The sequence below is a fragment of the Dryobates pubescens genome, chromosome Z (assembly GCF_014839835.1).
Source record: "Dryobates pubescens isolate bDryPub1 chromosome Z, bDryPub1.pri, whole genome shotgun sequence".
NCBI classification, from domain to species: domain Eukaryota; kingdom Metazoa; phylum Chordata; class Aves; order Piciformes; family Picidae; genus Dryobates; species Dryobates pubescens.
The window spans coordinates 65718322-65743995 of NC_071657.1; the positions used below are offsets into that span (position 1 = coordinate 65718322).

General features: G+C 43.6%; 1 protein-coding gene across 1 annotated transcript in view; it reads right to left on the reverse strand.

The window, feature by feature from the left end:
• Positions 1–977: 977 nt before the first annotated feature.
• PIAS2 (protein inhibitor of activated STAT 2) overlaps positions 978–25674 on the reverse strand; it is a 33888-nt gene continuing 9191 nt past the window's right edge. Inside the window, exons 2-14 of the mRNA XM_054177946.1 lie at positions 23554–24028; positions 18776–18860; positions 18140–18190; positions 17928–18018; positions 14694–14828; positions 11288–11393; positions 10633–10706; positions 8711–8871; positions 7985–8118; positions 7398–7566; positions 4793–4926; positions 2943–2980; positions 978–1321 (exon numbers count right to left, since the gene is read on the reverse strand). Of these exons, the coding sequence (XP_054033921.1) occupies positions 1136–1321; positions 2943–2980; positions 4793–4926; positions 7398–7566; positions 7985–8118; positions 8711–8871; positions 10633–10706; positions 11288–11393; positions 14694–14828; positions 17928–18018; positions 18140–18190; positions 18776–18860; positions 23554–24028 (1839 nt within the window). The 3' untranslated portion in view covers positions 978–1135. The remainder of the gene's footprint in view (positions 1322–2942; positions 2981–4792; positions 4927–7397; positions 7567–7984; positions 8119–8710; positions 8872–10632; positions 10707–11287; positions 11394–14693; positions 14829–17927; positions 18019–18139; positions 18191–18775; positions 18861–23553; positions 24029–25674) is intronic.

Below are 25674 nucleotides of genomic sequence, written 5' to 3' on the forward strand. Positions count from 1 at the left end.
GCACTGTGCAGTTGCAGCTTTTACATTCCACAAAAAGGAGAGCCTCCCAGAGTGTGGTAATCCTGAAGAGAACAGTTACTGCCAACAGAAGCCACCAGTAAGGCGTCCCAGGCAACAATCCTGGGCACTGCAGTAAGCAATTCCTGTTGTTTCCTCACTGCTGCCACAGAAAACAAGTACTTGGTCCCCTGGTGAGTGGTCGCTATTTCGAAGAGGACCAACAACAACTTAACAATCCAACGTTGAATTTAAAGGCTGTTTTCCTATCATCTCTCAAAGCTGTCAAACCAGAAAGTGGACCACAGCCCATCTATATGTAATTTGGTGTTTTAAGCGTTGGAAAGTGTCTTAATTGTGGCATAACCACACAACAGATTGTGTAATGCTGAGTTTGCATAGATCATTTGTCCCCTCCCCAGCACAAAGGACACTCACAAGAAGTCCTCACATCTTGAGATTTTGTTGCATTTGTGAAAATGCAAATGAAATCAAAAGGAAAAAAAAAAAAAGAGTAAACCCCCCTTTACAGAGGCTTCTGCTGTACCCCCCCCAGCTGAGGGGAAAGTGGGGAACACAAGACAAACAACACAGGTCATGTCTATTTCACAGAGCTGCATAATCGCAAAACAAGTTCGGTACAGGCCCCAGCAAGACACTTAAGAATCCATCCAGGTCTCCATTTCTGCACCTCTTCCCAACATGCTGGTGTCCTAGAGTGGTTAAGTGCTTTTTTAACCTATTTTTTTTCTTTTTTTAATTACAAAAATGTTTGGGGGGGGTTGTTTTGTTTTTACATTATTGCTGCATTTTACAACAAGAATTAAAAGTAATCGGTGAAATCCACCCAACAACAGCAACTTAAAGTCTCCCCAGAACAAGCTGAAAGCGTAAAGGCATGTTCAGAAGGGGCCTTTTCTACACCAGCTATCTAATGAGCATGTAAAGAATGAAAATATATAAATCACAAAACAAAAAACAAAAATCTATCACTTCTATTCCTAGCATAGATCAATTTACTCCAGAAGGCAAATCCTTTCAATAAATATCAGAGTAACTTCTAAGATACTGAAATACAAGATATAAGCAGCAGAGCCCTGTTAATAATATCCCCTAGAGCCTCTTGCTGCCCCTTGTTTCAGTCCAGTGAGATGATGTCAGGAGCGCTGCCGCTGCTGCTGGTGATCACTGCTGCCTCGCTCCGGCCGGAGGAGCTAACATGTGTGCTGCTCTCGTGGCGACTCGTGGATGTGATGATGCTGCCAGACGTGCTGCTTGTTAAGGTTGAGGTAAGACTATCCAAAAACATAGGAGGACAGTACTGCTTGAAACAAACAATGAAGAATGAAGAGACTAACTGTACAAGGGAAATGTATGCTCTCAAGATACATCTTCCCTACAACAAGCACAACGTACGTTCCTAGCAGAACTTCTTTATCGCATGCACAGCAAAAGCCAGAGTTCTGCAAACCAGCAAGTCAGCAAGCAGAGATGGCAGCCACAAGCCCTTCTCTCTCATCCTTTCCTCTGTTTTGGTGTTTGTTGGTTGGGTTTTTGCCCCCTCAATAACTGGTTAGCTTGAGCATTTACTAGCATGTTAAGAAGCACTATCTTGTCCACGTGATGGCCATAAAACCTCAGCACTTGGAAAATGCTCACTGCCTGGAGCTATTAGACAACTGCAGGCTCCTTGCATCACAAAAGGTAGCAGAATGCTTTTTGGTGGTCTGATGGAGGTTAGAATAATTTCATCTTCTTAAGGTAACAGCAGCTGCACTAACCAGTGTTTCAACAGTATATACCTGCAATGGTACATGCACCTCTCTAAACATTTTAGCAGTGATAAATGAGCCCTGATGAAGCCTAATTAAGAAAAATTACTATGCTGATTTAAGTTTCCTAAAGTGGAAGAGAAACCTTTTCAAAGCAGAGGTGAACATTCTAAGCATTCAGAAACAGAACACGGTTGCCAGGTGTCAGAGGAGGGTAATGTACAACACTCCCCACACGCACACACATGTTGTTCAACACACCTTACTTTCTCTTACCCTGTGGATTCCAATCTTGGGCATATGTTTGGAACTGAGCCTGAACTGTTTGAACTGTCCAAAGTGGACACTTCAGAGCAGCATACCTGCTTCCAGCTTCTGTTACTCCCACTTTTGGCAGTTCAGATCTCAAAAACAGGCAAAGTATTGCAAGATGCAGTAAGCAGAAAGAAAAGGAGGAAGATTCATCCTTTTTTTCAGGCACCAGAAAGTCAACTCTAGAGTAAAGTCCTGTTACCGTTGTCTTCTAGTGACAGATGAAACAGAGGGGTCTGCTTAAGATCCTTGTCTTAGTTAAGGAGCTGACATTCCCCTGTGTTTGAAGGCTGCAGTCTGTGTGAGAATCTAGTTGCAGTAAGAATCATTTCCCCTAATTTAAATCTCCAGGGATGGAAAAGCTCTTTTTAACCTATGAAATTTTGATATAATCCAAAACCAGTGGGGTTTAAATGTTACACAGGGGGATTTATTATTTTTAAAAAGTTTAGTAATGTGTGCAAATTAATGAAGATATTTTCCTTAAAACTTAACCTCCAATTAATACCAAACCAAGCGATGTGTATTTACGGAGCTTAATCTGGCCTACAGATACGTGGAACGAAGGAAGAGCATGAAGAACATGCTGGGTGTGTTCAAGTTAGTGCTGTGCAAATGTCCACTTCAACAAAGGGAGAGTTTCCATGCCTGGGTTCCTCCTCACAAGGCTAACCTGAATCCTCCCTTAATGCTTCTCCATTACCCTATCTCAGGAAAACACATTTTCCTGCTCAATGGTCAGGTCTAAGCAAGTGGATTGCAAACATGGTATGGATGATGACTGCACCCTGATAGCTACTGAAGCAGTGTATCCCAACAACCAGACTCAGAAATTAGCTCCATAGCAGATGAGAAACATACCTGTGAATCAACTGGGATTAGCGAAAGAAAATCCAAACCTAGAAAGAAGGAAGATCAACTGAAGTGTCTGTCTTCTGCTCACACACAACAAACTTAAGGAACTTTTTGTGGTCGCAGAACAGATTGTGCCATTGTTACACAGCTTGTAAATGGATGTACCACTGTGACACCACTCTCAAAGACTATTTCAGGCAGCAGCAAAACAAGTTATCTAGTACAAGTGGCTCTTTCAAGAATGACAATGACATAATGATGTATTATTCACTGGATATTGCAGGGTGGTTCAATGTGGTTGCTTAAATGGAGGTTGCCATTTGGAGCTGTTGGTTCATAATGCAAGTTTCACTGCATATTGTACCTGACTTGGCCAAACTGGAACATGAAGAGTGTCATCACATTAAAGATGCTGGAATGAAGTAAAGTCACAACATGCACAAGTCCAAAAACAAGCAGCAGGTCTCTTCCTCCACCCACGGGCAGCCAATAAGGAAACATTTCTAATATCATCCCCGTTTTGTGTCTAGACAGATAAAAGGAATGAAGAAGAGGAGACTACAAGCAGTTCAAGGTATATCCTCCAAGAGCAGTGACAACTAGCGTCCGCCTCGTACACCATTAGCGTGCAAGCACTTGGGCTGAGAGGTTTAAAATCATGAAACCAATCAGAAATTAGACTTTTGTTTTGTTTTTTGGTTTGTTTTGTTTTGTCTTTTCTAAATACTGGCCTTGTGTTTGCTATGTCAACAGAAAGGAATGGTAAACTTACTCCCTCCATCTCCCCTCACCTGCAAATCTGTTTTGGCTGGTGGCACCTCTCCTTTTCTCCACAAGAGGAACATTCTGAAGATTTAAGCTCAGCTGCTTTCACAGAACTGACAGCTGATTGTGTTCTTGCATGTTCTACAACTTCAGTTGATAGAGATGGATGGCTGATACAGACTTCCATTCTCTCAGCTTACTCACCTATCCAATTTGGCAAGACAACCAATTTCTTAACAAGGGAGAAGTAGAGGGAGGGAGCAATAAGGGAACCAAAATGGACAGAGAAACAAGGGGAATGATATCCATCCCATTGCCAAACTGGTGCTGAAAGAAGAGGAAAAAACCCAGAGATGTTGCAGGAGGGAAATGGAGACAGGCAATGGAGGGGGCAAGAGGAAGTACAGGAGGTCAGTGTGACACCTGTCACCACACGTCACCACTTCCCTGAGCTCTGGGTTCATTACAGCCACCAAAGAGAACCCCCAGAGTCCATATATACACTGTTCTTTTCAAGGAGCCAGGATAGAAAACAATCAGTATCCCCACCTTTTGTCTGATATTTAGCAGCAGTGTTGAAGAATACATCATAGGCATTTAGGGTCTGTCTAGGTAAAGAAAGTCAATAGAGGTCAGCTTACATATTGTAGCTCACCTTAACCTTTTTCATATAGTCTAGACAGAGACGACTAGAATCATCTACAGAACATCTCTATTAACTAGGGCTAGGATGAGTCAGTGCCATCACAGATCTATAATTTCAGTAAGCAGCTACTCTCCCTCACATCTACAGCACCTCACAAATGGATGTTTACACAAAGTCTAACTCAATATATTGAGAATTGCTTCTGTCTGCTGTTCTAAAGTGCCAATCTGTACCCCAGAAGCAAATATTTTTCAAATCACTGTTGCAAAGCACAATCTGAAACTGGAAAGACAGCCTGTACTGGACTTGTCTAGACATTGCTTCATCAGAATACTGCATACAGTCTTGTCCCCTCAAAAAAAAAGGCAATCAATTCTTTAATTCTTACCCACCCCACACATTAATAAGGCTGTCCAAATACACATTAAGAACATCCACCACCTACCTGGCAAGTCTGAAGAAATCTTGGATATTGTTGGGTGATGGAATGGGTAGTCTTTTAAAGGAGGAGGAATAGCAGCAGAATCAACCGTTGTCGCTCTGGGCACTCTGACAGCAGATGGCTGATACATGAGAACCCTGTTTCAAACAGCACAGGAAATTACAAACAACCTGGCCCTCAGTTAGAGGAGAAATTAGGCAGCGCTGTGTGCTCATTGACGAGATCACTGTGATACAACACAACTACAGCCTGGCTACTCACTACACAGTATTCCATTCTGATGTCCTCTTTCATAAAAACTTTCATGACCAGGATAGGATAGACCAGACCAGGATAGGATAGACCAGACCAGGCTGGAAGAGACCTTCATGATCATCATGTTCGTCCCATCATCCAACACCACCTAATCAACTAAACCATGGCACCAAGCACCCTATCAAGTCTCCTCCTAAATACCTCCAGTGATGGTGACTCCACCACCTCCCTGGGCAGCACAATGCAATGGCCAATCACTCTCTCTATGAAGAATTTCTTCCTAACATCCAGCCTGAACCTCCCCTGGCGCAGCTTGAGACTGTATCCCCTTGTTCTGGTGCTGGTTGTGTGGGAGAAGAGACCAACCTCCACCTGCCTACAACCTCCCTTCAGGTAGTTGTAGAGAGCAAAATATCTTGGCTCTCAACAGCTGCTGTGACCTAAGGGTGAACTAGCATTAAAGTACTGTGTTAGAGTCACTTCTAACAGTCTCCCACACTGAGACAGAAAGGTATCTGTGGAGTGCCCAGGGAGGATGTGCAGGTAGTCAGGGCTAGGATGAGACCCCTTGCTTCAGTTCCTCAGTGCTATCCTGTTACACACAACTGGCCATTATTCAGTCCCTGGAGCACAGATGATACATGTGGGAGTTAAGTGTCAAACCTATATTTACTCACAGCCTCAGCCCAATCTAAGTTCAGCTCTCTAGAAGCATGTAAACAGTGAGAACTGTTCCATTACTTTGCAGGACCACAGGTGTCCAGACACCAAGCCATGTGTATAAAATAGTTCATAAACTCCAAGTGAGATGAAACATTGAGAGCGCTGGTCCCAGCTGCTCCACATCACTTCTACCAGCCCACACCCATGAGTGTCACCCACTCATCTTCCTCCCCAGTCTGCACTGGTGCATTTATCCTCTTTCTGATCTCTGAATCTTGGGTTTCAGACCCTTCCTTTTCAAACATCACTTACACTTCCGCATCCCTTGCCTTTGCCTGCAGAAGACAACCCCCAGCTTCACCAAAGCTAGTGTTCAGGCAACTGTGTGTACAGGAGGCTAAGCTATTCCCCAAATGCCTGGCTTCAATGTGGATTTGAAGAATGAAAATAGGCCATTTCCATACCCAAACAGTAAGGAAAATACATTGTCACAGACAAGAAAACTCAGTCCTTCTACAGTTATGGTTGTGGGTAGCCATCTCAGACAAAAAAACCAGGAGCACAGAAGAAAGTCTTGGTCCCTTCTGAACCTTCATTAAGAGATGCATTTGTAGCTATGTTTTTGTAAGAAAGCGTCTTGCAGAAGGTCTCCTTCACAATCCTCACCAAAACCCCCATCATTTCAGTATCACTGCTGAAAGTTGAAGAAGACGACCAAATACTTGCTCACCACACAAGCCTGTGGACTAGAGACACAGTACACCTGCTCAGTACTTCAAGCGCTGGTAAAATAGAAGGGGGGTGGTTTCATTACTATTATTTTAGTATAAAATATAAGCCACCACACTGAGAGACAAACACTTCATGCATGCAGCAACACTAACTAGTAAGCCATGACTAAAAGCCAACACTTGGATTGCCACATGGCTCAGTGACTGCTGGTGAGCCTACTAAGTGCCACTCTCCCTGCGAGTCTCCTGCACCCTGCAGGCCAAGAGCAAGAACTTTACAGAAGCCATGAACACGAACTGCAGCTGAGTTGCACAGACTGGGACAGACAGAAGGTGGCACAGCAGTAAGAAGCTGGCTAAGCCTGCTGCTGAAGACAAAGCAGATGACAGAGGATCTGAGCAGCTGTTGGTTGTGCTAACCAGGGTGGAGGACTGACTGACAAACAGGAGCAACAATAGCATCTAAGCCTTCCAGAGTTCAACAGAGATGGAGGAAAGACTCATTTTGATTCAAAACAGCAAAATGCCTCCATTCCAAGACTGACAGGATGAGTGAAATAAGCAATGCAGCCTAATTTCCTGAGTCTATAAGACAGAAAGAATGAGAAGCCTTTAAGGTGACACTAACATAGCAAGAATGCTTAGATCTCCTCCACTTGGCACGATCTGCTTTCTCAGGAGAATCCTGTCCATTAGTTTAACATTACCTTTTCTACAGAGAAATATCCCTGCAAACACAGCAACAGTCAATACAAATCTTTTGAGACATGTAGAACTATTTAACAGTGTTTTGCCTGTACAAATGTACTGTATCAATACAGCCTTCTGCAAGGACTGGCCTAGAAAGTCTCCTCTAGAAGGTGCAGCTGGATCCCAAAGAGAGACTACAAGTCCATTTGTCTACACATCAGTTTATCTGAGACATTACAGAATAACAACTAACTTTAAAATTGACAAACCCTCTGGTTGGGCTTCCTTTTGTTTCAGACATAAATGTGCACTTCCTTTGGGGAGGACCATCATCCTCATCAGAAGAGCTTTCTATTGTCAAGTCAATAACATCAACCTTCCTCTTGTTTGCCTCAGCGGCTGCCATCACAGAACAGGGTTTGCTGACGACACCGGAACCTAAACAGGAGAATAAAACATCACTGTTTTTGAAGTGGACATCAGCAGTTTCTATTTGCAACAGTACCAGGAACAAAAATCCATGGCTTAGCTCCTTTTCCTGGCCACTACAGAGAATGCTATGGCCAGGAACTTTTATTAGTATTCTTTATCATGCTGAGCTAGAACACAGGCTTCCATCTTCACTTACAAGTTTAAGGTTGTGTTTTGGTTTAGGTCCTTAACTGCAATTATAAAGAGCAAAGACAAAGCACAAAAATGCCCACTGATAGAGGTACAACTATTCCTTCTTGAATGACAAGGAGATTAGAAATACTAAGCCATCCACAAAGCAAACATCAACACCTATACACATTATCCAAGCTACAGCAGGGTCTCCAAGACTTTGCTGGCTGGCAGCCAGTGCAGGCATGCATACTTTCACTTTTTGTGCACTGTGAGCTTGAGACTGTCACAGCTTCTTTCTTTGGCCTCATGGGGCACCAGGAGCCATCTTCTTGGAATTTGATCTCATCCACATCTGAACATTCATTAAGTATTTCCATGAAGAGTCTGAAAAAATAACAAAATTGAGTAGTTTCCTTTTTGATTCCATGTGAAATTTTTCATTCCAAATGAAAAGAGAATTGAAAAAAAAGCAAGTTATAAATCTTGGACCTATTGCATTTATTCTCTCCCTAGTTCTTCTTGCCTGAAAGCCTCTACCTACAGCCTTCACAAACATCCAGACATCAGTATCTCCACCTACCCAACCTTCCTCTCCAGCATTGCTGCAATTCATAAGATTTTCATACAGAGGCAGAAATCATCATCCTTCAAATCAAGTTTGACACTTGTATATCATTCAAGCTTCAAAAGCTTCCAAGACAGCATGGTGTTAGAGACCTGTCCTTAGAGGCCTCATTCGGACTTCCCCAGAAGAAATACACCAAGGCTCAGTAGGCTGAAGACACAATTGGGGGATAAACTTACAAAGTTCACTACATGGGAACAGAAACTAACAGTCTAATGGTCCTCCCAGTCTAAAGTATTTTGACAAAGAGAGTCACATGAAACAGCCAAACCTCAAGTCACAAAAGTTGCTATCAAGTACATCATGAAAAAAATGTCAGTAATTGTGCAACCTGCAAACCCAGTCTCTTACCCATCTAATATTAGGCTCTCATAAGCTGCCTTTTTGTCACAGACTGGGCAGATCCAAGTAGGCTTCTTTTCATTCATTTGAAGATACAGAGCAGCATCAAAACACTGCAGGTGTGTGCAAGTAACAGCCCGGCATGGGATTGTCAGTCTCATTTTTCCAAGCTGCAAGAGATGGCATTTAAAGAGTGTCAGAACAGAAGGCAGAAGTAGGCCTGTGTGGCTATCAGTGAAAGCAGATGGAGTCAGTGAAGTGACTGTCTTTTTCACTTCAGAGGTGCCAAGGTCACTGCAGGTAAATCCCTCCTATCAGATCCCACACGGTGCACTTAGAGGAACAATAAAGCCATCCCCAAAGTCTGCCCCAAGTCAGAAACATTTCTAATGGATTTACACCAATGTTATTCCTAGGATTTAATTTATTAAACAGCCCTATTGAAGCACCTACTTCTATTATTTTCTTTTACCCAAACATTTCTTCTCCCAGGCAACCAGCACCAGAACAAGAGGACACAGTCTCAGGCTGTGCCAGGGGAGGTTTAGGCTGGAGGTAAGGAAGAAGTTCTTCAGAGAAAGAATGATTGGCCATTGGAATGGGCTGCCTAGGGAAGTGGTGGAGTCACCATCCCTGGACGTGTCCAAGAGGGGATTGGATGTGGCACTTAAAGCCATGGCTCAGTTAATTATGAGGTGTTGGGTGACAGGTTGGACTTGATGATCTCTGAGGTCTTTTCCAGCCTGGTTAATTCTATGATTCTAAGAGGGTTTGTGAGTTCCAGTTAGGTTAAAATGGGTATCATGCCAATCTAACATTTCACCTAACAGGCCAGTCACAAAACAGAATGCTACTTTCTACCTGGAAAGCGAAATCCCAAGGCAACATTATCTTGTCACATACTGATCAGGTTTTGTGCTTGCTATAGCAGCTTCCAGTATAAGCAACACCACAAGAAGATTATTAAAGGTTTACTTATCACTGTGTCCTTTAATGATTCTCTCATCCTGCCCAATCAAATCTCAACACCTCACTATATGAGATTACTCCTTCTAAAGCCCTCAGAACCAAGTAGCAACTTGATTCTGACTCTGCTACAACTGAGGCAGTATCACCAAGGTTGGAAGAGACCTCAAAGATCATCGAGTCCAACCTGTCTCCACAGACCTCATGACTAGACCATGGCACCAAGTGCCACGTCCAATCCCCTCTTGAACACCTCCAGGGATGGTGACTCCACCACCTTCCTGGACAGCACATCCTAATAACAAATGACTCTCTCAGTGAAGAACTTTCTCCTCACCTCAAGCCTAAACCTCCCCTGGCACAGCTTGAGACTGTGTCCTCTTGTTCTCGTGCTGGTTGCCTGGGAGAAGAGACCAACCCCCACCTGGCTACAACCCCGCTTCAGGTAGTTGTAGACAGCAATGAGGTCTCCCCTGAGCCTCCTCTTCTGCACGCTAAGCAACCCCAGCTCCCTCAGCATCTCCTCATAGGGCTTGTGCTCAAGGCCTCTCCCCAGCCTTGTTGCCCTTCTCTGGACACATTCAAGTGTTTCAATGTCCTTCTTAAACTGAGGGGCCCAGAACTGGACACAGGACTCAAGGTGTGGCCTAACCAGTGCAGTGTACAGGGGTACAATGACTTCCCTGCTCCTGCTGGCCACACTATTCCTGATCCAGGCCAGGATGCCATTGGCCTTCTTGGCCACCTGGGCACACTGCTGGCATTCACAGTTCTGAACCATAGCTGATTGAATGTCACTACAGTCAAGTGATTGTAGAGGCAGCCTTCACCCCACTGTTTGGTATTAATGAACCAGTACATAACACAAGCCAGTGAAGTTTCTTGAGTGAGGCCTTGTAAAAGCAGCCAGCTGCAGTGAAGATGAAGAGACAAATCTGCACTTGGTAATTTCCAGGCATACTTACAGGACACATCAGAGATACCCGCAGACTGGTTGTGGCAATCTCACTATCAGGATCTGCAGTTAATTTTTCTTTAACTATCAAAATAAATTAAGAAGTTACACACAGACATCAATATTTAAAATGCTCAACTTGGTTTGCCAGTACATGTGCTTCATTTCCAGATATCGAAAAACATTAAGCATTTAGGAAACCAGCTCATAACAGTATCAAGTAACAACAGGTCCACTGTTTACAAGCAACTGCCAAATACTGCAATACAAGACTGCTTGATGGGCAGCAGATGCACTAACAGCCACAATGGTTATTAGAGCATACTCAACCCAGCATGTGAAGAGAATCAGTGAGTGAGGTACAAAGAATTGATATCACATGCAAGTGAAGACAATCTAGAGTACCTATCTGCCTCTTCACAGCCCACCACAGTAAGTGGTGCCCACAGCACTGCCATGAGAACATTTCAGATGGGATCTCTAGGTGTGCTCTAGGGACCTTTAGTGAAAGAGTTCACAATGCCTCAGCAAGAGCAAAGGGAACCTCTGGTATACCGGAGAGGGACTCACTTTTCAAAGCTCTGCAAATCCCTTAAGCATTTCCAGTTCTAAAGAGCTGCCAACCACCCTCAAACAGTACAGACAGGAAAATTAATTTGACTTACTTAGTGCTCTGGAATGGTCAGGGTTTCTGATGCCTTTCATTTTTAACCTCTGCAAGAGCACAGCTGAAGTGAGCTGACGAACGAGATACACAGACATGGAGTAATTCTACAAAAAAAAAGAGTGAATGAAGATTAAATATTGCTTCCACACAGAATTTCCATTACTGTAACTAGTAGCACACAAAGACAAAAACATGCTGCTTTTTTGCTTATTAGCTACACTGGTGACAGCTTCTCATACAGTCTTTAAGATCTTCCTGTGTTTGTCTCCTAAAACCTTCCCTTTTTTGAGTGTCAGCCCTGTTAGAGGGGAGCTCAGAGATAAGTCACATGACAAAGAAGATGGTCTTTCAGGTGCAGACAACACCTTCTAATGGCACACAGCTGCACTAGTTGTGTACTTCTGTACTTTGACTTGCTCTGCATTTGTAAGGCAAGCTCCACTACACCACATCCACTCCAAGGCTGGCCACATTCCCTAGCATTTACTGCTCTTCCCTAGTTCACACCACTTGCTGGCTTGTTCAGGGTTTAGTCTCTCATCAAGGTCACTAATGAAAAATCTGCAAGTCCCACTCCTGCAGAATAGTAATTGTTACATCTGTATACCAAACACAATGTGCAGTCTTATATCCACTCTCTGCCAGCCACCCTCTCGAGGCTCCTGTATCATCTGGGTACTGTGCAAGAATTTCAAGCAGGAGTGCCTGCTGCCCTATTCCTCCCTTACCACCTGCAGGGAAAACAGCTCTGCAAAGCACTGCACTATTTGTTCCGTAGGAAAGAATTATGCAGACTCAAGTTTGACCACCACTGTGAGACCAATGCCTTCTTTGCTCAGACGCTCTCCACAATCAGTCTTCCAATAGGTCCTCACTACATGAGCACATGGATGCTCCACACTGTCCCCATGGGTCTCATTTAAAGGATAAACAGTGATGGCTGCTATGTGTTCCGATACTACAAGCAGAGCACCAACACTAAAACAAAGACCTCAGGTCAAGGGGACATGCTGGGAAAAACTCCAATTCATCTGCTTCCAGAACATGTTTTGGCAGATAAAAGGACTGAAGAAAGCTGGGGTCAGCAGCAGAGACCAAGACCACACAAAACACTGCAGTCACTTCATGACTTTATGTGCTTTATGATTGGAAAACTACAGCTTAGACCTTTCCCTCCATCTGTTCCAGGAAAATAACCAAACACAAACCAACAACTTTGCTGTCAGCTCTAGTCTTCACTTATTTTCTGAACATCACCTTTCTCTCCATTTAAAAAAAAAAAGATTACTGCATAAAAGGTTACACTGGAGTGTTGCTTCCAAACACGTGTTTGATTTTGGAGAAAAAAGTTCTGACAACTGAAGCCAGGAGGATTTACACCATCACAGCAAGAGGAGTAAGTTTCTACCTTGCCAACAGCTGAAAGGGCTGCAGCAACAGCTATTTAAACCTAGGAAGAATTCAGAAAGTCTTCGCCCTGTGCCTTTATTTGCTTGGTTAAATCCAAAGGAGAATTTCCAAACAGCCATGCAGCCATTTCAGAGGGTAACTCTTTTTCAACTACAATTAATGACCACAGGCACTAGAAAGCAACACATACCACTTTCCAGCCACCACTCCCTTCATCTCAGACCATCTGAAGTCCAGCATGCTCCTTCCCCACTGCAGCTCTCCATTAAGTGTAGAATTACATTATAAGGAGGCATTAATTGTTTTCCCCTCAGCTCTCTCCACCTTTCCCCACACTGAGTCCCTTCTCCATCAAGTCATAGTATCATAGTATCAGTCAGGGTTGGAAGGGACCACAAGGATCATCTAGTTCTAACCCCCCTGCCATGGGCAGGGACACCCCACACTACATCAGGCTGGCCAGAGCCTCATCAAGCCTGGGCTTAAACACCTCCAGGGACAGGGCCTCAACCACCTCCCTGGACAACCCATTCCAGGGCTTCACCACTCTCATGGGGAAGAACTTCCTCCTCACCTCCAGCCTCAATCTCCCCACCTCCAGCTTCATTCCATTCCCCCTAGTCCTAGCACTACCTGAGATTGTGAGCAGTCCCTCCCCAGCCATCTTGTAGCCCCCTTCAGATACTGGAAGGCCACAATGAGGTCACCTCACAGCCTTCTCTTCTCCAGACTGAACAGCCCCAACTCCTTCAGTCTGTCCTCATAGGAGAGGTGCTCCAGCCCTCTGCTCATCCTCGTGGCCCTTCTCTGGACACCTTCCAGCACCTCCAGATCCCTCTTGTAATAGGGGCTCTAGAACGGGAGGCAGTACTCCAGGTGGGGTCTCAGCAGAGCTAAGTAGAGGGGGAGAATCCCCTCCCTTGCCCTGCTGGCCACACTTCTCTTGCTGCAGCCCAGGATCTGATTGGCTTTCCAGGCTGCAAGTGCACACTGAGAGCTCCTGTTGAGCTTCTCCTCCCCCAGCACCCCCAAGTCTCTCTCCTCAGGGCTGCTTTCCAGCCAGTCACTGCCCAGTCCCTTAAACTGCTCAAATACTCTTCATTTGTGAAATTAAGAAGATTAAAAAACACCAAAAAACCACCACCAGAAACCACATCACAAGCCCTCAAACATTACTCAGGTATCCTGTATTAAAACAACCATACAACATACAAGTATGGTCCACCAAGCACATCTGAGATCCATCAAGCCCAGAAACATTTGGCACCAGCAACTTGACACCTCCTCAGTAAATCCTTCACAGCAACCTACCATCTAAGCTTTCTGAGATGGAAATTCCCCCTGTTTTGGTTTATGTGCAGGTACAATTTTAGATCAACTCAGCGAGGCTATTTTCATGTAAAAAGGAATCACAAAAGAACAGAGATGGATGTAGCCATTAAGCCTTGATGCCTATGAAATGCAAATTGGTTTTATAAAACAGCTTACTGTTACTTGGTTAGAAAATACAAAAACCTCACAAGAAAATGCATGTCTCCACTGCCCTGGCACTTCTGGTCAGTTCAAAAAGCCTTTTCAAATGGACAGTGACAACAGATCATGACACAATGATAATGAATATATGGCTACATGATTTCATTTTTCACACCATCAGGCCACAAGGAGGAAGGTTAGGTGTTTGCTTTTTGTTTTGTCATGTCTAAACTGAACTATTTGCATCGTGAAGATTTTGGTATGTTTGACACATTTCAGGCAACCCCTAAGGGCAGGCTTTCCAATGTGAAGTCTAAGATAAAGGCTTTACATTAACACATACAGGTGGCAAGCAGCATGTCTACAGAGCAAACTCTTACCTGGTACTGGTAACAAATGGAGCCACCTAAGAGACACTCGCTGATGTGTGCCTTGCCAGCAACACTGGGCATCAAGGGAGAAGGAATGCTATGTGAGGTTATCTAGATACCTTTCCACATCCTAGAAAACATACACTTTACCTTTCCAATTTCACAAGCCCAGGAAATGGAAATCTGGTTTGGCACTGCTGATGACAACCTCACTAGAGAAGTGATATTCAAGGGGCGCGCAGGTCGCTTCTGTTCAATCCCATTTTTTGGCGGTGGAGCATATCCCTATGGGAAGAAAGGACAAGGAAAGTGTTAACAAGTCTCCCCTCTATACCCTGAAACAGACTGGCTTAACAGGCCTGTAAGAAGCAGGTTAATCTAGAGCTTCTCAAGGCTAGAAACCAAATTCAAGAGTTACTCTGAGAAACACCAGTCTCTGACAGTCTAATACCCTCCAGTCAACCACAAATTTAAAGCCTTTTAAAGTGGTTTTACAGAAGTATTGAACAGGTGGAAGAGAACAGTTTTGATCCAGGTTAAGCTCATTGGATGAGTAAGAGAGTAATGTTGATGCTTTCCCCTTTTTTAACTCTCCAACCCACTGAAAGGCAGTGGAGAACTGTGAGGACACAGCCTTGGTGGCAAACACAGTAAGCCATGAAGAGTAAACTCAGTGTTTCACAGCCAGAAAAAAAAATAAAAATCATTCTATTCAAGAAACAAAGTTTTGTTCCAAGAGCTCCACATCTCCATGGCATCTGTTTTGCCTCACAACCACACCTAGGTCCACTGGCAACAGGTTGTTACCCATACTCTGCCAAGGCCCCTGAAGAAGGATTGTACATGGAATACCAGCTGTTAGCAAGAGCTAACATGCTTTGCTGTCCTCTGCAGAAAACATACCACATGTTGTGTGCTCAGCTTTTATGAAGAGCACATAACCTGGACTTCTGTGTTTTTCTCCCATATATGATGCTTGCAAAAAGCCACCTGCTTCCCTCCTGCCTCTAGGCAAGCCTCTGCTCTCCAGCACACTGTGGGCAGAAAGTACTTGTGCTATGTGAAGGAGCACAGGGCCTAACTGCAGCTTATTCATCTCACCCCACATCTGTCACTGTTAGAACAAGCCAGTCTGTATAAGGAATTCTGAGAATCTGTTTTGGATTCACACAGAGCCTGCAAGTCCACTCACAACAAACTCCTCCTGCACCAGACACACAGAAGACTGCAGGCCTGTCTTGCCCAGAACTGATTGCTACATTCCATTTATTTCAAGACAGTGCTGTTCTGCACAGCAAACTACCAGACAGGATATACTGGAAAACACATTTTCACCCAGAGCAGCACATTCACAGCCTAATGCTTGGAAAAAAGAACTATTTTGAAAGATGAAAGATAACCTCTTCTGCTCACTGACCAAGTACATCATAGGGTAATCACTGCCTTTAATCCAAGGAGGGCTCAACAGCCGTCACATCACCGCCTCGGTTTCCAAAGCAGCTTGATTGCTAGTCTCGTATGTTTTACCCGACAAACAAGCCATGGCCGTGCCTCACCAGTGCCTTTTATTGATAGAATCAGTGGATGTATGGGGACTACTGACAATTTCATATTTAAAACAATCAATGCTTAATCAGACATAAAAGCTGCAGCCATTTACAGAGTACACATTTCAATTGCTAAAGCCAAAGTGTATGACTGCTCTTCTATCTGGCTATTTCCAGCCTGCCTTGACATTTGATTCTGTCCTTTGAAAGAGACCGTCAGTGGTCTACAGAGGTCTCCTGAGGAGAAAAACAAGCTACCATGTTGTTCTGTCTACAAGAGAAGTCAACAGGTGAATCACCTGCTGTGATGCATTAGGGATAAAACTCTCATTACTTGCTAGCCACATGCAAGACTCTACAATTACTTTTTAAGCCAGAACCAACAGTCTATGAAGAGCACAGATATTTGCAGGAACAGAAAGGAACACCATATTAAGATGAGTTGGCACAACCTGAAGGAGTTCTAGAACAATAGCACCATTTCCCTGAAATTTCTGGTACAGACTGCAGCCAAGATGATCAAGAATAATTTTCAGCCCTCTGGAGAGGAACATACTGCTATACAAGGGAGAGACTGAAGAGTGCTCACTTAACAATTGTACAAGTTGGCAAGAGAGGCTGACATCACCTAATGACATTGCCTAATGTCAGCACTACTGAGTAGGACAATAGTGGCTTTTGAGGCAAAGTAGTTATCATATATTTCCTGCAAGAGAAAGGAACCACCAGAGGGATGAAGACAGTGATCAATTAATGTTTGCAGGAGCACTACAACTGAGACTACTTGCTGTTCTGCTCACAGCAAAAGGAGGAGAGGAAAGGAAGTTGTTAAGAGTCATCTACTCACTTTCCAATGTAAAGTTTCTGCTGAACCAAGTAGAGAATAAGAGAGAAACCACACACTGAAGACAGAACAGTGATGCAATGGTTAAAGGAAGGGGAAAGAGAAACTAGTTATCATTTAAGCTGAGTAGAAGCAAGACTAGTCATGGGTGCATTATGGCAGGAAGGTGCAGGGTAACACCAGTAAGGTGACAAACATTTAGAAGAAGAGGTTTCACCTCTCTCCACACAGAATTTAAATCCCACAGCTGATCTAAACCTCTGTACTGCCTTTTTCCACCTTCTACAGCTTCCAGAACCATTTCAGAATGGGTTGCATAGCAGTTTCTCTATTTCATTGCACAGAGATACTCACTGAAGAGTTTTTTCAGAATAATGAGAGTGCTTTTCCCTTTATATATACATATATAAGCCTTGAGGTGACCTTGTCTCCACACTAACTTTTGCAACAGACACCAGCAGACCATATGAATATCAATACTGTTCTCTTCCAGTATCAGCAAATGCTAGGAACTCTAAAATGTGTCTCTTCTTCATCCCTGCAGTGAATTCTGCTCTAACCAGACAGTTGCAGATCCGTGTAGAAACCTCATACACAAGGCAGATACCACTCCCTTGTAAGGAAAAGAAACTCAAGTCAGTCACAAATATAGACAGCCCAAACAGAAAGGATTACCACCAATCAAGTTTAATTAAGTTAATTTGAAGACCTATGAGGAGGATCCCCCACAATTCACTTTCAACATGATTTGTTAAGTGCCACAGATGAGGCTTGCTACAGGTGGCTACAAAGACAATCCATGTTGGGGCTGTAACATGATCAACAGTAGTAATGGCTATCTCACACAGCAAATGTGCAAGCCTGACATCTATATCTAAAGGGGAAAAATATGAATGATGACAACACACACCTTGTTTCAGCAAGCTAAGATCACAGGAAAACAACACAGAACAAGTCACAAAGGTGCCACAGAATGTGTACAAACAAGCTTACCGGTAATGGAAACAGCTTCCCATTCACTTTAATACACAAACTACTAGGGTAATTATCTTCTTGAGGGCAGCTGGTCTCTGCTAGGCATAACCTGTATCCCCAAAAAAACAAAGTGTCATTTTCAAGTGTCACCAGGTGTGTACAGACACATGCAGACTTATGCTACATTAGCCAATTACGAAGCGGTAAGAGAAGAATAATGAGAAAGGCACCTTAACTGAACTTGGACTGTGTAATCTCTCCTGCCCCCCGGCAAGAAATCTCTGTGACAAAGAAAAAGAAACATCTGTTTAAACAGCAGAAACAATGCTAGTCATATGCATACAGAACCAGCAGGCCTGCCCCAGTATCAACACACTTTGCTGTCATTTTTCTTTTGAGCTGTGAACAGCTCTTAGGAGTGACACCTCTGTTCAGCTACTGCAGGACTTAAGAACCCTGTCAAGAGTTTGTAGTAACAAAGTATGATGTTGCCAGAGAGCACAAGAAGTCCCGTGAATTCTCTTGCTTTACACCAGAGTATTGCAACAACCTGAGCCCTGGGACAAAACACAGGAACAGCCTTCCTCCTGGAAACATGCAGGGGGTAAAAGCTTATCACCTCTCTAGCCATAATTATTTGAAACTGAGTAATTAACTCCTTGGTAGCACAGGGTTTACCCCAGCTGCACATTATGTTCTGTGCATGGTAGATCCTGAAGAAAATAGATTAGATCAGTTTGACTTCAGTGAGAAAAATCACACTGCATCTGCAAGCCTACGTGATGCATAAAATTACAACCCTCCCCCCACTTCTCTCCTGATGTTATGCACATGTTTATATACACTGTCACACTCTTACTTCTTACCTGGAAATACAGATTTCTCTGACCTGATGAGGTGTCAGAGCAAAGATAAAAAACTTCTCCTGGAACCTCTGAATACTGCTGTGTCCTAGAAAGAGAGACACAAAGAAAGGGTTTCACCATGGTGATGAAAGGCATTGATTTAAACATGAGCTGCAATGGAGTTTTTTTCTGGAACTAGGCATAAGTCACTTATTATAATCAAATTGTGGTTGAACTGTATCTAACTTGCAACAGAAAAGCAATGGAACAAACCATTCATTCAACTGTGTTCAGATGGCTTAATATCACATTACACTTCAGCACTAAAGAAGCTCAGCAACTGTGTTAAAATCCTTTCTCCCAAGGGAGAAAGACTCAGATGAACACACAGCAAAACACTACACCAGGTACCTGACAACAAGGAGTACAACAGAGATGTTTACAGCTATTTAATGTACCACCAAAAGCAAACATGCACCAAAAGTTGTCAATAGACAGCTAAAAAATTACTTGATTTAGAAACAGCTAAAGGTACTAAGCCTTTGGGGAAGAAGGGAGGGATAACAACCCCCTGATGACAGAGAAGCAAGCTAGACTTCAGACATTTCCATGGATGCTCTCACGCATGTCATCCATGACTGTGACACCTGGGAACTGGAACTACCCCTCAATAACACTAGGCAAAAAAATAGAACAAACAAATCAAAAAGAGAAATACAACTTTATTATCACAATTGTACCTGCCTGCGAGTAATGTTTTAAGTATTCACAGTAGGTACAGATTACTTTCTACTTTCTTTTAATTGAGAAGTTAGAAACCTTGATCTGAATTAAAGGTATGCAGGATGTGTCCAAGGGTTTCAAGAAACTCTCAAGGAGGAAAAATGCAAAAAATAGCACAACTGATGTCACAAATGTTCAGTAACTTTACTGATGATTTGGTCCAGGGCATTGAGTCCATCATCAGTAAGTTTGCAGATGACACCAAGCTGGGGGCAGGTGATCTGCTAGAGGGTAGGAGACCTCTGCAGAGGGACCTTGCCAGGCTGAACAGATGGGCAGAGTCTAAGGGCATGAGATGGAACACATCTGTGACAGTTTTAGGCTATGCCTTTAAAGCTAGCTGCAAATTTTCGAGCAGGAGAGTGAGGAAGTACAAACAAAATCCACAGCTGGGTGTAAGAAGGAAAACAAGAGATTATTCTATATGAATTTCATTGGGCAGATGTGAGGTGCACCCTAGCAATACCTCACATTCTTTTTTCATTCCTTTCTTTTCCTCTGGCTGCTAACATGTCTGCTCCCCTGGAAGGCTTTATCTAATGACCTTGAGATAAGACCACTGACTTCTGAATGACACTTTTGAACTGAAATTTCTCTAACACCTCTCCTTTTCTCTTTTCTTCTAATTAACCAGGGGAAAAAAGAGAAGGGAAAGGTTAGGTGGGAGTGAGGCAGTGTCCTCCTGGCCAAGGAGCATTCCCATGCTGTTTTCTCTTCGTAAATACCTGCATAATATTGTAAATCCTGTGTACTTGCACATTTCATTGCATTCCATTGTAGAGTGTAGTTTTTGCTTGTATAATACAGCTTTCATTTGCTTCCCTGATTGAGTTAGATGAGATTTTGTTAATGAGGGTAGGTTAAACCATCACAACACCTAAGTGCCAGGTTCTACACATTGGCCACAACAACCCTATGCAGTGCTACAGACTGGGGTCAGAGTGGCTGGAGAGCAGCCAGGCAGAAAGGGACCTGGGGGTACTGGTTGAGAGTAGGCTGAACATGAGCCAGCAATGTGCCCAGGTGGCCAGGAGAGCCAGTGGATCAGGATGGTGTGGCCAGCAGGAAAAGGGAGGTTATTTCTCTGCTGTACTCAGCACTGGTCAGGCCACATCTTGAGTACTGTGTCCAGTTCTGGGCTTCTCAATTCAAGAGAGATTTTGAGGTAGTGGAAGGTGTCCAGAGAAGGGCAACAAAGCTGGGGAGGGGCCTAGAACACAGCCCTGTGAAGAGAGACTGAGGGAGCTGGGGTGGTTTAACCCAGAGAAGAGGAGGCTCAGGGGAGACCTTATTGCTGTCTATAACTCCCTGAAGGGAGGCTGTAGCCAGGTGGGGGTTGGTCTCTTCTCCCAGGCAACCCACACCAGAACAAGAGGACACAGTCTCAAGCTGTGCCAGGGGAGGTTCAGGCTGGGCATTAGGAAGGTCTTCACAGAGAGAGAGGTTGGCCATTGGAATGTGCTGCCCAGGGAGGTGGTGGAGTCACCATCACTGGAGAGATCCTCAGGAAAAGCCTGGATGGGGTACTTACTGCCATGGCCTGGTTGATTGGATAGGGCTGGGTTATAGGGTGGACTGGATGATCTGGAGGTCTCTTCCCACCTGGTTGATTCTATGATTTATGATTCTAAACTATTGCTAGACTGTCTTGTACAGAATGTCATTCAGAGAAGATCTCTATGCCCACAGAAACCCACACAAAGAACACAAACAGAAAATAGAACACAAGTGGAACAAGCACATACATCAAGCTCCTTGAATAACTTACAACAGCTACGTTGTGCATGTATGTGCACACACACCATGAACAGTATTTTTAATTTTAAATTACTACTTAGGTCATGGAAGTACTTTGTTATTGAACCGAGTGTGAGCTAAAACTAAACCCTACACCTGCTCTTGTGTTTTCCTGTTAGTGCAAAAGAATACCTACATACATTCTTTTTAAAGCCTTCTCCATGTCACTCATCACCAGCTCACCTGTTTGCTTTCTGAAGGGGTCCAGACCTTCCCCAGGCTTCTTTTTACCATTAATGTACCTATAGAAGTGTTTACTGTTCCCCTGGATCTCCCTGGCTGAATTGAAGTCTAACTGAGCTTTAGCTTTTCTAAGCAGGTCACCTGCTGCTCAGGCAGCTTCCTTACATGCCCCCATTCCAGCTGTCCTTTCTTCCACTCCTTGTAGAGTTTCTTTTTGTGTGCCAGTGTGTCCAGGAGCTCCCTGCTCATCCAGGCAGGTATCCCAGCATTCTTTCCTGCTTTCCTCTTTGCGGGTATGCAAGAGTTGGGGCTGTTCAGCCTGGAGAAGACAAGGCTTTCCAGTACCTAAAGGAGGCCTATGAGAGAGCTAGGAAGAGACTTTTTAAAGAGTTTTTTGTGATAGGACAAGAGACAGTGGATTTAAGCTAGAAAAGGGTGTATTTGGTATTAGGAGGAAATTCTTTGCAGTGAGTGTGGTCAGACATTGGAACAGGTTGCACAGGGAGACAGTGAATGCCCCCTCCCTGGAGGTTTTCAGAGCAACCTGGTGTAGTGGAAGGTGTCCCTGCCCATGGCAGCAGGGTTGGAACTACATGATCTTTAAGGTCACTTCCAACCCAAACCATTCTATGGTTCGTTGCTTTAGGCACTGGAGGATGACCACTGTTCAGTGTATGCCTCATTGAGGTGCAAGTCACAACCTGTAACTTAAACTAAAATGTTGGAAGACAACACAAATAGCTTGCCAAAAGCTGAAACGTTTCTAAAGAACGCCAATAAACAGTTGGGAAATAATTTCTATTATGTATGGTAAAGACAGGTTGAATAGTGTGAAGACAAAACACAACTTACTTCCAAATAATTAAATATATGTTTAAGAGTGAAAGCATTTGAGGAAGCTAAAGTGAGATTTGAGGTTGTTGTAAAGGTCCACTATACATTCTAACATAGGGTATATGTGACAGCCCAATCCTCTATTGTCTCCAAACAATGTGTGCCAGGGCAGGGCTGATAGCTCATGAGGACTCGATTGTCTCAAACAAGGTGTGACATTACTACCTGGTCTGAATAGACGGGGTGGTGGTTTTGATGGCCTTTAATAGCCCTCACCAGGAGCTGCTGGCCTGGCAGAAGGGTTTAACTCTTTCCTATCTCCTCTTTCTTCCCATTTTCCCTCTTCTCCAGTCCATTAACCTGAGTTTTCCTTGGCTCTACAAACCCAACTGTCTGTTGTCTTTATTTACTCCAAGGCATGTTTTTGAATCTTAGCACCACCTCCCCCACTGCCCACGGTTGGCTCAGGATACCAGGTCATGACTGAAACCTCTAGTGTGAGCGCACTGAACCTCGTTGCACAAAGTATCTAACTCAGTGCTCCCTATACAGAACCTTGCAAAATTGTTACAGTGAATTAAGCCTAAACAAAAATGCTTCCGTGGATTGTTACTCTGAACCTGCAGAATTTTTACAGTGAAGTAAGCACAAACAAAACGGTTTCACTGGTTTGTCACTTTGTTATTGCAACTTATAAATTATTGACCTGAAACTCTTTTCCTATTGGCCCTGACAGATGTGTTTCTCAGTTGTACCAGGAAGACACCTCAGGTGCACATCTTCCAGCCAGAAGTGAAGGTTCAAACTAGATATTAGGAAGTTACTTCTTCACCAAGAGGGTAGTGAAACACTGGAGCAGGCTTCCTAGAGACACAGTCAACGTTCCAAGCCTGCCTGCCTTTAAGAGACATTTGGCTAACATTACTCTAACTTTTGGTCAGCCCCTCCTGTAGTGGGCATGCAGTTAGATCATTGTAGGTAGATTCCAACTGGACTGCTCTACTCTATTACTAAGTTATTCAAATGACAGATATTTTTCTTAAATATTGCAAGATTAAGTAGTGAAAGCAAGGCAAGGGAGAAAGGCAGGGACTTTCCCCTTTTCCACAGCTGCAAAAAAACACCTAAGCCTGGACTTCCTATTGTCATAAGCAACACCTATTTCATAAAGCAAGCAACCTGCAGAGCCATTAAACACTTACCTAAACTTGTAGGTTTTATAAGCACATCAAGCACGTCATAAAAAGGGAGGCTTTTCAGTTGAACATCAGGATGAACAGGTGGAATTGGAGGGGATGGCTGCTGCATCTCAAAGTGGGTCTTGGGGTCTTGGAGGAGCACGGGGCTGACAGGTGAGGAGGGAGACTGAGGTGTGACTGATGTAGAAGGGAATGGGTGAATGCCAGCAACAGCCAGGTCAGCCTCAACAGGCAAGGGATTGCTGTCCAAGTTGAAAACTGAGGGCTTGGCAGCTGACAAGTCTGCAAGTCCTTCAATTATCCTGGGGTACCGGCGCCTGTAAAGTTCTCGTATCTTGATCTGAACCGCTGGGCTGCAGCCGCTCTTCAGCAAGTGCAGAGCCCTCATCAGAAGGTCATGTTTCCGCCCGCTCTTGTTACGCCCAGCAAAGCCCAGCAACACTTGCAGCTCAGAAACACGAAAGCTTGATATCATATTCTAGAAAGGAGAAGCACAAGTCAGCCAACAGCACCCCAAGAAGGCCCTTTTGAAGCATCAGAACTTTCATCACTCCAGTCTCACACTTATCTTACTAATACCCTTAACTCCACACAAGAGCACAGTTAGTTTACAATGAGGAAACAGCACCCAGGATGAAGGATGAGTTCAGCCGTGTCAATGTTTTCAAAGACTTCTAATGGTTTTCATGCCCAAAAAATAGCAACAACATTCTTAATGCAACCCATGCAGTGCTGTTACATTTTACACTTCTGCCCCTAAATTTAACACAAAACATCAGGCCTCACTTCATGAAATAAGCAAACACCCAACACCAAAAAAAAAAACCAAACAGATTAATTATCACCTATCTTTCAAAATGTTTTGAGAAGTAAGTGTTTAAGTACTTCATAGTCTATTCTGAAATGTCCTTTATTTTCAATGTCATGTTAAATGCCTGCTTCAGAGACAGGCACATCAGGTTTCACTCAACAGGACAGCACAGCAAGATGGACACTTTTTAAAAGCCTCCTTATAACTACCAGCAAACTATTTAAAACTCACAACTGGTTCTTCCAAGGACATCACAGAAACTTCCTGTCCTTTATGTATCACCTTCTGGTATTGCAAGACACAAAGATCTCCTCAAAAGAAATGTTGCTCTTTATTTGTATTAGTTGTGGAAGACTGAGAACTAAACTATGAGACTCATAAAAACATGTTCTCATTTAAAAAACAGAAAGACACTAAAAAAAGCCACTATGCAACTCCCCCATTATCCCATATTAGTAACTTAGCATAGGTGCATCATCTAATTTTTGAGCAATCACTTTTTAGAGGTATACAATTCTCCAGTCTTTTTCCTTCTTATTTCTGTGGGACTCTTCCACCATAGAAGTTTTAAAGCCCTAAGAACGTCTGACTTTAATCTGTACTGCAATGGGCTGCTCATGGAGGTGGTGGGGTCACTATTTCTGGAGTTGTTTAAAAAAAGACTGGCTGAGGCACTTATTGCCATGGTCCAGTTGATTAGCTAAGGTTGGGCGATCAGCTGGACTTGATGATCTTGGAGGTCTCTTCCAACCTGGCTGATTCTGTGACTGGCAGATGAAGGCCCTAACAGCATGTGCAAGTAGACATCTGGGATCATAAAAGATTTGTTAAAGCAGCAGTTCAAAAGTGCATTGCTGACTTTTAAACAGGAATCCAGTATGCAATATTTAAAGCTTTGGAAACTACTTTTAAAAGGGATACAGATCAAAACACTGCATTTTGGATTTAGTCTTCCCCAACTCTCAGTACACAGTTTACACCCATGTGTTCCAGCACATATCACACCTCAGCTGAAGTCTTAACGCAGCTATGCTACAACCATGCAGTCAGCCACCAAAGAAAGACTAAACTCTCCCTGTGCCCTTAATTCTCAACATTAAGGAGAGAATAGGGAGTTGTTTGCACAGCAAGACAGATCAGGGAACTAATGAAAACTGAACTCCAAATCACAGAATAACAGAACTGTTTTGGCTGGAAGAGACCTCTAAACCATATCAAGGACCATATCTACAAGTTTACAAAATACTTCGAGGAACAGTGACTCCACCTTCTAGGGCATAACAGTAATTTTTTCCTTATGTCCACCCTAAACA